The sequence below is a fragment of the Cervus canadensis genome, chromosome 7 (genome assembly GCF_019320065.1).
Source record: "Cervus canadensis isolate Bull #8, Minnesota chromosome 7, ASM1932006v1, whole genome shotgun sequence".
Lineage (NCBI taxonomy): Eukaryota > Metazoa > Chordata > Mammalia > Artiodactyla > Cervidae > Cervus > Cervus canadensis.
This window is the reverse complement of record NC_057392.1, coordinates 19,264,771-19,278,218: the sequence shown is the minus strand read 5'-3', so window position 1 is coordinate 19,278,218 and position 13,448 is coordinate 19,264,771. Positions and strand designations below refer to the sequence as shown.

Here is a 13,448-nt window from a genome sequence, read left to right as displayed (position 1 = left end):
ACATTAGGAGAAAATTCAGTGTACAGTGGAATGCATTGGTTAGTTCTTTTTCATCTATAACCTGGAATATTTGCCTCCCAAGGAGTAACTCTTCTTCTGTTCCCAGGCAAATGGTTGTATAGTTTTCTGTGCAGTTCATATAAAGCAGTTATAAGAAGCTGGAAGTTTACAAAAGTCTTCCTTACAAAATTAAAGGGTGATTTTAAACTCCAAGAAAAAAAAATAACAGCTGATATGATGTGTGCTTTGACTTGACATGATTGAATGACTAACATACACACACACACAGTGTGTGATTATCTTCACAACCACCTTTGGTACTATTATTAGCCCATTCTGCTGATGGGGAAATCGAGGCACAGAGAGGTTAAGTGCCTTGCCCAAGGTCACACAGCTTGGATTTGAACCCTGCAGTTTGACTTGGTGTCTACTCTTTACTACTGTCCCCCTATGTATGTAGATTTACTTCCTCTATTCATGTCTTCAATTGCAAACTCTTCTATATCTAAAGAGGCAGGGAGTGAGAACATTGGAAGAAAATATTTATTTCTAAGTATTTTGAGAATCAAGTGTCTTGCTTGTTATCATGACCAGAATTTCCCCCTCTTCTTTTGTAGTGATGTCTGCTCTTCAAAAACAGTGGTGTCTTTACGCTGTATAGGTAAGTGATTCTTGGTTTTCTGTTTTGTGTTTCTAAAATGGGATACATTTTGGTATCTCATTTGATATCAAAATCAAATGGTATCAAATTTGATACCTTACTGAACTGTATCTCAGTGTGTCTTTGGGGGACTTGGAGATAGAAGGTGGAGTAACAGTTCAGGAGATGCCCAGCACTCTGCCCAAGGGTTCCCATTCTTGAATCTGGATACACTGTAGATACCTACTGCTTTGGTCCAAGAACCAGCTGTCCCCTGAGGACAGACAAGCTCCAGAGACGGACGGGCCCTCTCTGTGGTGTCCACATTGTGGGGCTGGAGACCCATGGGTGTCCCCATTCCAGTGTTTGGACTACTTATAGTTTCCAACCTTTTTGGGCTTCCCTGTTGGCTCAGACAGTAAAGAATCTGCCTGCAATGCGGAAGACCTGAGTTCAAGCCCTCTGTCAGGAAGATCGCTTGGAGAAGGAAATGGCAACCCACTCCAGTATTCTTGCCTGGAAAAGTCCAAGGACAGAGGAACCTGATGGGCTACAATCCATGGAGTCACAAAGAGTTAGACATGACTGAGCAACTACCACTTTCACATTTTCCAAACCTTTTATGGGTATGGAGGACACTGTCCTTGAGCTCCCTTCTCTGGTATGGCCCCATCCTCTTCCCGTATGGGTCTCGGGCCTGAAGCTTGGATTCCCAGTTTGAACAGGTGAAGCTAGCAGTCGCTCCGGGGTGAACACCATTCCCCAGTGGTCCTGGCAGTAACTTCCCACACAGGTTGGTTCAAGCTTCTTTAGGTGCCCGGAGAGCATGGTGCCTGCCCTGCCCTCCTGCCCACGCCGTCCACCTTGTGATGGTTTGAGAGCAGTGCATAGGAGAAAAGCCCTCCTTAGCTTTGCTCAGGAATCTTGGGGTCTCTGAGCATTCAAGGGGGTCCCAGGGCCTTTGTTACTGCCCCGCTACATGCGTACTTGGGAGATGCTGATGGAATCACACAAGTGCCAAGCAACAGGCGGCATCCAGGGCTATCAGAAGTGGTACTTCCTGCGGGTGGCTGCGGATGTGGGGGTGCAGGTGGGGAGTGTCCTTTGGCCCCCCACCCCAGCCAGAAGAGACCAGGCCGCCTATTCTAAAGTCAGAGCCCAGAGAAACAGGAACCAGAGGAGAGAATGATCACCCTGCAGCCAGGCCGGAACCTTGGGATGGGAACTGTCTGGGCACACAGCGTGGCAGGTGTCCGGGGGAGGCGGGAAGGGGGCAGCAAGGGGCGCAGTGGGATTGGGCGGGGGCGGCCCTGCTTTGCTCACGGGCCGGCTGCGCTGTGCTTGTTACTCTCAGAGTGCGGCGTCTCCGTGAAGGCGAGCCGCCAGAGCCGGATCGTGGGGGGATCGAATGCTTACTCGGGGGAATGGCCCTGGCAGGTTAGCCTGCACGTGCAGGGCATCCACGTCTGCGGCGGCTCCATCATCACCCCGGAGTGGATCGTGACGGCTGCGCACTGTGTGGAGGAGTAAGTCTCCAGGAGGTGGGGCCTGAGAGGGGGCGTGGCCTGAGGGAAGGGGCGGGGGCGGGGAGTAGGGGGCGGAGCCTGCGCTTCCGAGGTGGCTCTGCCAGAGGCCTTGAGCAAAGTCGCTGACTCCTGCAGGCTCCGGTTTCTTTGCGGACAACTGGGGCTTCTAAGGGCGCCTCCCTGGCGTCACAGGGAGGGTCAGACGACTTGAGAAGCACGTGAAACTGTGGCCAACACATCCCATAGCATGTGTCCATCGCTTTGAGTCAGCACAGGATGCAGTATAGGGCTGGGGTGATGCTATGATCAGAACGAATTCCAGTCCACAGTCTTCTCAGCTCGGTCCTATCACTTCCTGAGGCCGCTGCCCTCTCGACAGGTTTGGGCTCCCTGGGTGCTCGTCCCAAGGGAAACTTGGAGACACTCAAACCTCAGGCTGTCCTGCTGGAAGGTTCTCTGTGACCCAGTAAGCAGCCTGGGCCCCAGAGTTTCCCATGCAGATGGGTGGGGAGGGGTGAGGATGGCCATCATTTGTAGTGTTAGCTTTTGTAGAAGATACTGTTCTTCCTCCTTTTTTCTTAAACAAGGAATTTTTTTGGTCACATGGATATTTTGAAAAAGCCACACTCATGGGAGCTGTTTGTCGTCTTTAGAGTGATGCTGGGCTTGATTTGGCTGTTCCCTGGCTGAGTAGCCTCAGACAATCCACTCCAGGTGTCTGACAGTAGCGTCTGCACCTGTAAGACAGATGTGCTGCTTCAAGGGTTGTTGTGAGGGTTGAAGGAAGGAGTGTGTATAACTCACGCGTGTCCACCAGATTCCATGGGCTCTACGATTTGGGATTTTCTTAGAAGGGAAGCACCCAAAAGAAGGTAGTGCTAGAGTGGTTATTAGACTCAGAGTCTACTCCCCAGTACACATTTATTAAGCACCTACTGTGTGCCGGGAGATGTTCTAGCATATAAAGATAAGTAAGACCCAGTCATGCTGGAAAAGGGGTTTCAAACCTCAGGGAGGCATTTAGATTCAAGAATAAGTGTTGTTGGGCTTCCCAGGTGGCGCTAGTAGTAAAGAACCTGCCTGCCTATGCAGGAAACGTGAGAGACATGGGTTTGATCCCTGGGTCAGGAAGATCCCCTGGAGGAGGGCAGGGCAACCCACGCCAATATGCTTGCCTGGAGAATTCCATGGACAGAGGAGCATTGCAGGCTATAGTCTATAGGGTCACAAAGAGTCAGACATGACTGAAGTGACTTAGCACACGTGCATAAGTGTTCTTGGATTTGTGAGGGTTTGCAGGCTGGTTCAGAAATACGGGAGGAACATGATTCACTGATGAAGTAAAGGAGAGGGGTATGGGAGGGTGAGGCTGCGTAAGATAGGGAGAGAGAAGAGCCTGAGGCCACCTGGCCTTTGCATGGTGTGGCTTCTGACAAGTCATGTCACCTCGGAGGCTGATGACTTTTGAGAACTGTGGGATGCGTGTTGTGTGTTTGCCGTTCTTACACGCTGAGCGGTGTTCGTCTCTGTCTTCCAGACCCCTTAACAATCCCAAGATCTGGGCGGCCTTTGCGGGAATCTTGAAACAATCTTACATGCTCTATGGAAGTGGATACCGAGTAGCAAAAGTGATTTCCCACCCAAATTATGATTCCAAGACCAAGAACTATGACATCGCTCTAATGAAGCTGCAGACACCTCTGACTTTCAACGGTGTGTACCTGTGTTCTGCAGCCCAGGGAGTTTTGACCAAATCTTAAGAGGCTGACTGGAATTAAAGCATGCTATGAAGACTGGATGGAGGAAATGTGCATTGAGTTACAGTGTGCAGGTCTGGGGGAGGCATTGACTGCTAGAAGAGGGTTTACCAGAGGCTGAGCCACCCCAAAATGTGCCTGTGGCCACTGAGCAATGCGGTCATCACCACGTCTTCCCTCCACCACACAGTGACGACTTAGCACACATGCACGTCTACACAAGTCCTTTCATAATCAGGGTCTGGCCAGTGACAGCTGACACTGTGCCTTTAATTATAGTACACTGATCATTTACCTTCTTTGTCATCAGTTTAGTCTGTCGTTGATGCAGCCACACCATGGAAAGTGTCAACTATTTGCATCACAGGACTGTTGACTGTGGACCTTCAGTTTTCCCAAACCCTAACTTCCAGAGGGGAACTTCTTGTCTCTTAGAAAAAGGGTCCTGGCAGGGAGAGGAAGAGGATGCTAGGGCACATTGGAATCTAGAAGTCTCCTTGGGCCGCAGGGTGGTGGTCCCAGGCCCAGTGCATGCACATGGGAAGGTCCAGGTGCAGACCATCACCCGAAGCCTTCAGTTAGACCAGACCTGCTCATGGTGTTTTCTCTTCATGAAACAGACAAAGTGAAACCAGTGTGTCTGCCCAATCCAGGCATGATGCTGGAGCCAACTCAGTCCTGCTGGATTTCCGGGTGGGGAGCCACCTACGAGAAAGGTGAGTCTCCTGGCACAGGGTCTGCAGGTCCCATGAATCAGAGCATGGGTTCAGATGTGGGAGATCTAGGTTTTGATCCTGGTTCTACCACTGAATGATTGGATGACTTTTGCGTGATTCACCCAGGCTATTTGCCTCAGTTTCTCTACATGCTAGATGGGAAAATCCTACCTGCCCTACCTACTACAGTGCCCTGATTAAGATTAAATTCAAAGACTTCCCTGGTGGTCCAATGGTTAAAACTTCACTTTCCAGCGCAGTGGGTGTGGGTTCAATCCCTCGTCAGGTAGCGAAGATCCCGCATGCCTCGTGGTCAAAAAACCAAGATATAAAGCAGAAACAATACTGTGACAAATTTAACAGACTTTTTTTTACAATGGTCCACATCAAAAAATTAATTAAAAAAACAAATGGAACAGTGAGTGAAAACTGCTTTTTGGAGTGTAGAAGCCATCTAAACATGAGAGGCACATGACCCACTGCGTTCAAGTCACATAGTCATTAACGGGCTGCCTGGAAGTCTGCCAGCCTTTGATGCTGAGGATAACGGTCTCGGTGAGGATGGGCCTGTGTGACTGGCCGCAGGTCATCAAAGCCTAGTCCTCCTGCCCTGACCACACAGAGGAGAAGAGGCTCTAGACTCTCCTGACGCAGGCTGGCCTTGCTGCCTTCAGTTATAATTTGGTTTCATCTCTGATAACACTTTTCAAATGAAGAGATCGTGGCTGTTTCCTTTATATGGAGCATTGGATGTGCTTCAGTTCTGTTCAGTCGCTCAGTGGGGTCTGACTCCTTTTGACCCCATGGACTGCAGCACACCAGGCTTCCCTGTCCATCACCAATTCCCAGGGCTTGCTCAAACTCATGAAAATCGAGTCAGTGATGCCATCCAACCATCTCATCTTCGGTCGTCCCTTCTCCTCCTGCCCTCAATCTTCCTCAGCATCAGAGTCTTTTCTAAGGAGTCAGTTCTTCGCATCAGATGGCCAAAGTATTGGAGCTTCAGCTTCAGCATCAGTCCTTCCAATGAATATTCAGGACTGATTTCCTTTAGAATGGACTGGTTTGATTGACTCTCAAGAGTCTTCTCCAACACCACTGTTCCAAAGCATCAGTTCTTCCGTGCTCAGCTTTCTTTATAGTCCAACTATCACATCCATACATGACTACTGGGAAAACCATAGCTTTGACTAGATGGACCTTTGTTGGCAAAGTAATGTCTCTGCTTTTTAATATGCTGTCTAGGGTGGTCATAGAGTTTCTTCCAAAGAGCAAGCATCTTTTAATTTCATGGTTGCATTCACCATCTGCAGTGATTTTGGAGCCCCCCAAAACAGTCTCTCACTGTTTCCATTGTTTCTCCATCTATTTGCCATGAAGTGATGGGATCGAATGCCATGATCTTAGTTTTCTGAATGTTGAGCTTTAAGCCAACTTTTTCACTCTCCTTTTTCACTTTCATCAAGAGGCTCTTTAGTTCTTCACTTTCTGCCATGAGGGTGGTGTCATCTGCATATCTGAGGTTTTTGATATTTCTCTTGGCAATCTTGAATACAGCTTGTGCTTCATCTAGCCCAACATTTCTCATGATGTACTCTGCATATAAGTTAAATAAGCAGGGTAACAATATACAGCTTTGCCTTTTCTGATTTGTAACCAATCTGTTGTTCCATGTCTGGTTCTAACTGTTTCTTCTTGGCTTGCATACAGATTTCTCAGGAGGCAGGTAAGGTGGTTTGGTATTCCCATCTCTTTAAGAATTTTCTGCAGTTTGTTGTGATCCATACAGTCAAAGGCTTTGGCGTAGTCAACAAAGCAGAAGTAAATGTTTTTCTGGAACTCTCTTGCTTTTTCAATGATCCAAAGAAGGTTGGCAATTTGATCTCTGGTTCTTTTGCCTTTTCTAAATCCAGCTTGACCATCTGCAAGTTCATGGTTCATGCACTGTTTAAACTTGGCTTGGAGAATTTTGAGCATTACTTTGCTAGCGTGTGAGATGAGTGCAACTGTGTGATAGTTTGGACATTCTTTGGCATTGCCTTTCTTTGGGATTGGAGTGAAAACTGACCTTTTCCAGTCCCGTGGCCACTGCTGAGTGTGTAGATGTGCTTAGTGGTACATTTATATTAATATATTGTTTACATCCTTCCAGAAGTGTTTAGGGCACACCTACAAGGAATTCTTTAAAGCAGGGGTCTCAAACCCTAGGCCGTGGACTGGTGCTAGTCAGTGATCTGTTAGGAACCAGGCCACACAGGAGGAGGTGAGCGGCGGGTGAGCAAGCAAAGCTTCATTGTATTTATAGCTGCTCCCCATTGCTTTCATTACCACATTATCACAATGTAGTAATAATAGAAACGAAGTGCACAATAAATGTGATGCACTTGAATCATCCTGAAACCATCCCCCCACCTCCCTGGTCCGTGGAAAAATTGTCTTCTATGAAACTGGTCCCTGGTGCCAGGAAGGCTGGCAAGGTGAATAGTACATGGGCAGAGTGACTTAGAGGGAGAAGGGAGAGACGGCAGCTGGGCTGCGTATCCTGGCATCTGGGCTAGAGAAGCTCCTGGGTTGATCCTTCCAGTTGTGAGCAAGTTTCCCGAGCAGCCAAGACCGAAGGGAAAGTCAGCCATGATCTGTGGGGCACCTTCCACGGGCTGGGAAAGCAACAGTGAGCAAACTAAGACAAAACCTCTGCCTGCAGAAGCTTCACATTCTCCTATGGGTGCTGGGGCGGGGGCAGGCAGATTGTGCTCAGATAGGAAATGAGAAACTAGGTGCTTTCAAACGGTGGAGGCTTGTCATAGTGAGGGGTGGTCAGGGAGGGCTTCCTGGAAGAGGGAATATTTGAGCTGAAATCAACATAACAAGAATGTCTTAGGAACAGTGTGGCCAGGGCATGATGAACCAGGGGTGAGAGGGCAGTCTGGAGTCAGGTTGCATAGGGTATTGTAGGCTATGATGATAGCACTGGTTTCTAATCCAAGTGGGACAGGGAGCTGCTAGGGAGTGACATGGTTGGACGGCTAAGTAGGGACTCACAGAAAAGGTAGGCGGCATGGTGAGGAGACCACTGCCACATCCTGCGAGACAAGAAGGTGGCTCAGACCAGGGAGGTGGGTGTGGGGGTAGGGCAGAGCCACCAAATCTGCTGATGGATGGAGTGTCACGGGAGAGTGAGGAGTCTCGGGGGTCCTGCTTCGTGCTCGTGATCTAAGCCCCATGGTGGGGCATGGGGCCGCTTCCCGGCTTCAGGAGGATCAAGTGGTGTGGCTTAGGGCAGGGAAGTACTCCAGGAGAGGCCCTGCTTCAGCCCCCAAACCCGCAGAGCCTAGCAAACATCTATGCAGCAGGTGGGTGCCAGAGACAGCACAGACCTGCAAGTGGTTGGAGGTCTCCACGTGCAGGGAGCCGAGGGCAGGCAGTCAGGGGTGGAGGATCACGTGGGGCTGAGAAAGGTTGGGGTGCTTGAGGTGGAAACACAGGAGCTCCTGGTGCCGCCCTGGGAACTGTCCAGAGAAGAGAGCAGTGGAGGAGGAGAAGTGATCCCAGGGAACCACGTGGCTGGGCGATGAGCAGGTGACTCTAGGACACAGTTGGAGCTTGGTCCACAGCCCAGAGGCAGGTAGTCCTCCCCAAACACAATCTAGAGCCGCTTTAAACACATGCCCCAGCAGTTGAAAGGTGCCCGGGTTCCCCAGGAGCCGGCTTTGGAGGAGAGGCGTGGTCACATGTCCACGTGTCCAGGAGGGAGACCAGGCTTCCTGTGAGCTGTGCTGTCCTCTGTTGCAGGGAAGACCTCGGATGACCTGAACGCGGCCATGGTGCACCTCATTGAGCCCTGGCAGTGCAACAACAAGTACATGTACAACAACCTCATCACGTCCGCCATGATCTGTGCAGGCTACCTGCAGGGCACCGTCGACTCCTGCCAGGTGATGGCCAGCTAGGCCCTGCCCGGCTCCCACTGGGCCCATGAGGTGCACCCCTCCCGTACCTGGGACCCGGGGTTGGAGGAGACCCAGAGACTCTCCCTTCACCCTGCTGAGCCCTCATCCCACCTTCTTGCCCTCTGGCCTCTGCGGCTTGTGGATTGACTTCTGCTCTGTAACCTGCTGTGTCCCCCAGGGAGACAGTGGAGGTCCTCTGGTCACTCTGAAGAGCAGCGTCTGGTGGCTGATCGGAGACACGAGCTGGGGGTCAGGCTGTGCCAAGGCGTACAGACCGGGAGTGTACGGGAACGTGACCATGTTCACAGACTGGATCTATCGACAAATGAGGGTAACCTTTCCATCCTCCTGATCGGCTCCCCACTTCACTGTGTCAGAGCCCGGAGGTCTTGGAGGTGTGGGCCTGTGACAGGTGGCACCCCTCCCCGTATGCATTTGGATGCAAACTTCTGGGGCCCAGCTTTGCAGGGTCCAGGGCTCCCTGTGATGGGCTTGCTTCTGGCTCTAATAGCTCCATTCACCTACTCAGATGTCATTGCATCAAACTTCTGGTGACGGGCAGAGAGCAGAGGGAGGCAGGTCAGCCAGCCGTGACCCGGCCCTGTCCTTCTCTGGGCTCTCACGGGCACCCAAGGGAGCAACTGTTGTCTCTTGTACAAGCAGAGGGTGTGAGAAGGGAACGATCCCAGGGTTTCCTGGCGCCCCTGCTGCCTCTGGCTTCTGGCCGGGTGCATGATACTCAGCGGAGCCCAGTCTTGGGTTCTGCCCAGATCCTGGGTGAGGACCAGATGTCTGTCCATCACTGGGGCCTTGGGACTGGGCAGTGCTCACAGATTTTGGCTCCTTCCAGGGCTAGGTTCCAGGTGAAAGTCCTGTCTCCCTCAAGTCTCCAAAGGTGCCCAGGTGCCAGGAGATGGGGCAGAAGCTGAGGGCACTGCCTGGTGAGGCCTGGCCTGCATCTCCCCTGAGCGAAAACCTGACCTAACACCTTCAAGTGACTCAGGGCCCAGCCAGTCCCCACCCTGCAAAGGGCCGAGTACTGGAAATACATGACCCCCATTGTCCCATTGAGGACTGCATGATGGAGGGAAGCTGGGAGGGGTCCTGGGGAGACTGGGGGGGGGGAGGTGAGGCAGGCCAAGGGGTGACTGTCCCTCCAGGATGAGAGAGCAAACAGGCACTGTCTAGGCAAAGCTGCTGGCTCAGCAGCGGGAAGTGGGGGGGCTGGATGACGACAGAGGAGGTGGGGTAGAAAGCAGGACTAAGTAGACCCCGGATGACTTTCAGAGGCTAAGGTCATGCTTGGTGGGCCCAGAGACGCCTGTGTCCCAGCGGTGCTGAGAGATTGGACCCCCCCCCCCCCCACATCCCGGCCCTTCCTGTCCCCGGGCATTTGCACATACCTCTTGTTCTCCTCCTCTGTCAGTCTAACCCAACCTTCATGCTGTAGAAAAAAATATCCCTTTGTCTTACTCTTTAAATAATTTATTTATTTAATTCTTGGCTGTGCTGGGTCTTTATTCTGCACAGACGTTCTCTCGTGGTGTACGCAGGCCTCTCTCTCGTTGCAGTGGCTTCTCTTATGGGGGGGTTCCCAGGTGACGCTAGTGGTAAAGAACCTACCTGCCAGTGCAGAGAGACGTAAGAGACTCGAGTTCGATCCCTGGGTTGGGAAGATCCCCTGGAGGAGGGCACAGCAACCCACCCCAGTATTCTTGCCTGGAGAGTCCCATGGATAGAGGAGCCTGGCGGGCTTCGGTCCATGAGGTCACAAAGAATCTGGCGAGACTGAAGCAGTGTAGCTTGCACTCTTGTTGTGGAGCACAGGCTCTCGATCCCAGCCTCTGCAGTTGTGGTGCATGGGCTTAATTGCTCCGAAGCACGTGGTATCTTCCTGGATCAGGGATGGAACCCGTGTCTCCTGGGTTGGCAGGTGGACTCTTTACCACTGAGCCGCCAGGGAAGCCCTCCCTGTCAATGTAGGGGAAAAATAATTTTCTACCTTTGTTTGTCTTAAGAAAATAACATCATTTCTTTTTCCTTTTTGAACAGGCAAACAGCTAATCTGTACGGCCTGGGTCCTTGGCAACATTCCACAAGAAAATGAAGGGGCTGATTTTTAATCTCCATGCACTACGTATATTTTGAAGTGATTCCAGGTCCTTTTGTTTTTATTTGATCATGATCCTGTATGTCTTGGCCCTTTCCACAGTCCTGTGAAGACCCGTGGCTCCACTACCCCTGGGCCCACCCTTCCAGAACCCTCGTCTGATTGGGGAGGCTGGCTGGACGTGGACAGCAGAGCCAGTGCAGAGCAAGGGGATGGTGTCTGCCCCACGGGGACCTTCCCTCGGGCCCCATTCCAGGGACCCCTCTTGGATGCACATGGGGCTGGCGACTTCTCAGCTGCTGGACGGCTTGAGAAAGGAAGGGGAAAAGCCTGGCAGGACCTGCAGGGGCCAGCCTCTGGGGCTACTGCTGGTGAGGCCACTTGGGGTAGCCCCAGGGCCTGTCTCCCCACGAGAGAATTTGATGAACATTCTTGAGTGCCTTCTTAGCAGCCCAGAGTGCTGGCTGGAAATAAAGGGACCAACTCTTCATGGGTGATGACTTGATAGCCACTTGAAAGGGGACCCAAACCTTTTTCTTTTGGGGGGTGTGTAGACAGAGCCCTGGGAACATATGTGATCACCCCCAGCATTGCTGGGGGCCCTCCACCCAGGGAGACCTGCCTTAATTCTCCAGGCTCTCCCTGGCCTCCCTTGAAGATGGTGCAATGCCCTGGGTCCCCACTGAGGTCTTCACCCCGAGTGGGGTGCCTGCTGACCCTCTTAAAGCCTGCTAATCATTCACCTGGAAATTGAGCTCCCCCAGGGAAATCAGGGATACTAATTAAAGAAACACTGTTTCCTGTAAAGCGTCTACCTGTTACTACCTCAGTGCCCATGAAACCAGGCCGTAGTCCTACTCTTAGCTTTTTGAAACTACTGTTGCCTTTGCTTGTGTGAGCAGTAGCCGACGTGAGCTGCTTTCACAAAGTGACTGCTCCCAATTTAATGTTCTGGAAATGTTGTCCTGAAGCCCAGCATCTGGGCTTGTGAGAAAGGAGAGAGGGGTGTGCGAGGGCCTCCCCGTGGCCCCTTCCAGCCACTCCTCAAGTTCCCCTGCAGGGGAGAGTCAGGCTTCAGTGACCAAGTGTGAAGCGTAAACACGGGTGCTGTGAGGTCCTGCCTCCTCTCTGACACAGTGGTTTCGCAGAACGACTTGAATGATTCTGCATTAGGACTTGGCCTTGGAGTGGAAGTCAGGACGATCCGCTAGCAGGATGCTCGGGCGGCAGCATCCCCAGGGGCCATCCTGACCTGCCTGCTCCCGAGCCAGATTTTAAAAAGCGTCAAGATGGTGAGCAAGCGTGCCTTCTTTAGTGCTTCTTTTAATTTATGTGACCACTGTTTGTTCTTTGTTTTGTATCTTTTTTAAACTGTAAAATTCAATTGTGAAAAACTGTACCAATAAATTATGCATTTTTTTGTTTTTCAAACATGTGCAAGCAGAACCAGTCTGCATTTCCGTGTGGGGCCTAGATGTCAAGGCAGCCGCTGCATGGTGGCTTGGCAGGGGGTGAGGTCAGGTGGGGTGGGGCAGATGTGGTCTCCTGGCTGCCCTGCTGGCCCTCACAGCTTGTCCTGTAGGACAGCAAAGTGCAAGTGTGAGAGTGTTAATTGTTCAGTCATGTCCAACTCTTTGTGACCCCATGAACTGTAGCCTGCCAAGCTCCTGTGTCCATGGGATTCTCCAGTCAAGAATATTGGGGTGGGTAGCCATTCCCTTCTCCAGGGTATCTTCCCAACCCAGGGATTGAATCCAGGTCTCCTGCATTCCCGGCAGATTCTTTATCGTTTGAGCCACTAGGGAAGACAGCAGCCCCCGACTTTTTGGCACCAAGGGTCAGTTTCATGGAAGACAGTTTTCTCATGAGCTGGGATGGTTCAGGTGGAGCGATGGGAAGCGGCCGATGAAGTTTCCCATCACCACTCCCCTCCTGCTGTGCAGCCTGGACCAGAACTGATCCTAGGGCCTGGGGACCCCTGCTGGAAGAGGTAACCAAGCTCCTTAAGGAGCATCACCTGTACCTCCCATTTCTCCCAGATACAGAACCTGAGACCCAACTCCCTTCTAGAACTCTCTGTGACCCCAGAGTCCTCAGAGTCTGCCTTCTCAAACTTGAGTCTAGCATCTCCTCCCCTAAAAGTCCTGTGAGCTCACAGCAGCAGAGCGTCTTCCTTAACATGTGTCTCAGCCCCCCAGCGTTGTGACCACAGGTAGGAGAGAGAGAGAGGGGGTAAATGTTTTCCTCCCTGGAAGAGAACTCCACGCATATTCTTCAAATAGCCCAAATCTGGCAGGTCCCAACGTGTAACAGGTGATTGGAGAGAACTGTCTGCGTTATGTCAGTTTGTGTTAAAATTATGGTAAAAGTTGTAACACAAAAAGTAAAGAAAACACGTGTTTTGTTAGATAATATTTTTTTAAGGATTTTTTTTTTTGATGTGGGCCATCTTTAAAATCTTTTATGCTACAGCGCCAATACTTTCTCCACCTGATGCTAAGAGCTGACTCATTGGAAAAGACCCTGATGCTGGGAAAGATTGAAGGCAGGAGGAGAAGGGGAGGGCAGGAGGAGAAGCGGATGACAGAGGACGAGATGACATGGTTGGATGGCATCACCAACTCAATGGACATGAGTTTGATCGCTCCAGAAGATGGTGAAGGACAGGGAAGCCTGGCGTGCTGCAGTCTGTGGGGTCACACAGAGTCGGACATGACTTAGCGACTGAACAGCAACGACAAAAGGGGAC

General features: G+C 51.3%; 1 protein-coding gene across 1 annotated transcript in view; it reads left to right on the top strand.

Moving 5' to 3' along the window:
- The window catches only part of TMPRSS2 (transmembrane serine protease 2), a 43,601-nt gene extending 31,467 nt beyond the window's left edge, over positions 1-12,134 (top strand). Inside the window, exons 8-14 of the mRNA XM_043474464.1 lie at positions 618-661; positions 1,995-2,166; positions 3,704-3,879; positions 4,544-4,639; positions 8,432-8,574; positions 8,768-8,920; positions 10,642-12,134. Coding sequence (XP_043330399.1) covers positions 618-661; positions 1,995-2,166; positions 3,704-3,879; positions 4,544-4,639; positions 8,432-8,574; positions 8,768-8,920; positions 10,642-10,653 — 796 coding nt within the window. The 3' untranslated portion in view covers positions 10,654-12,134. The remainder of the gene's footprint in view (positions 1-617; positions 662-1,994; positions 2,167-3,703; positions 3,880-4,543; positions 4,640-8,431; positions 8,575-8,767; positions 8,921-10,641) is intronic.
- The last annotated feature ends 1,314 nt before the right edge of the window (positions 12,135-13,448 follow it).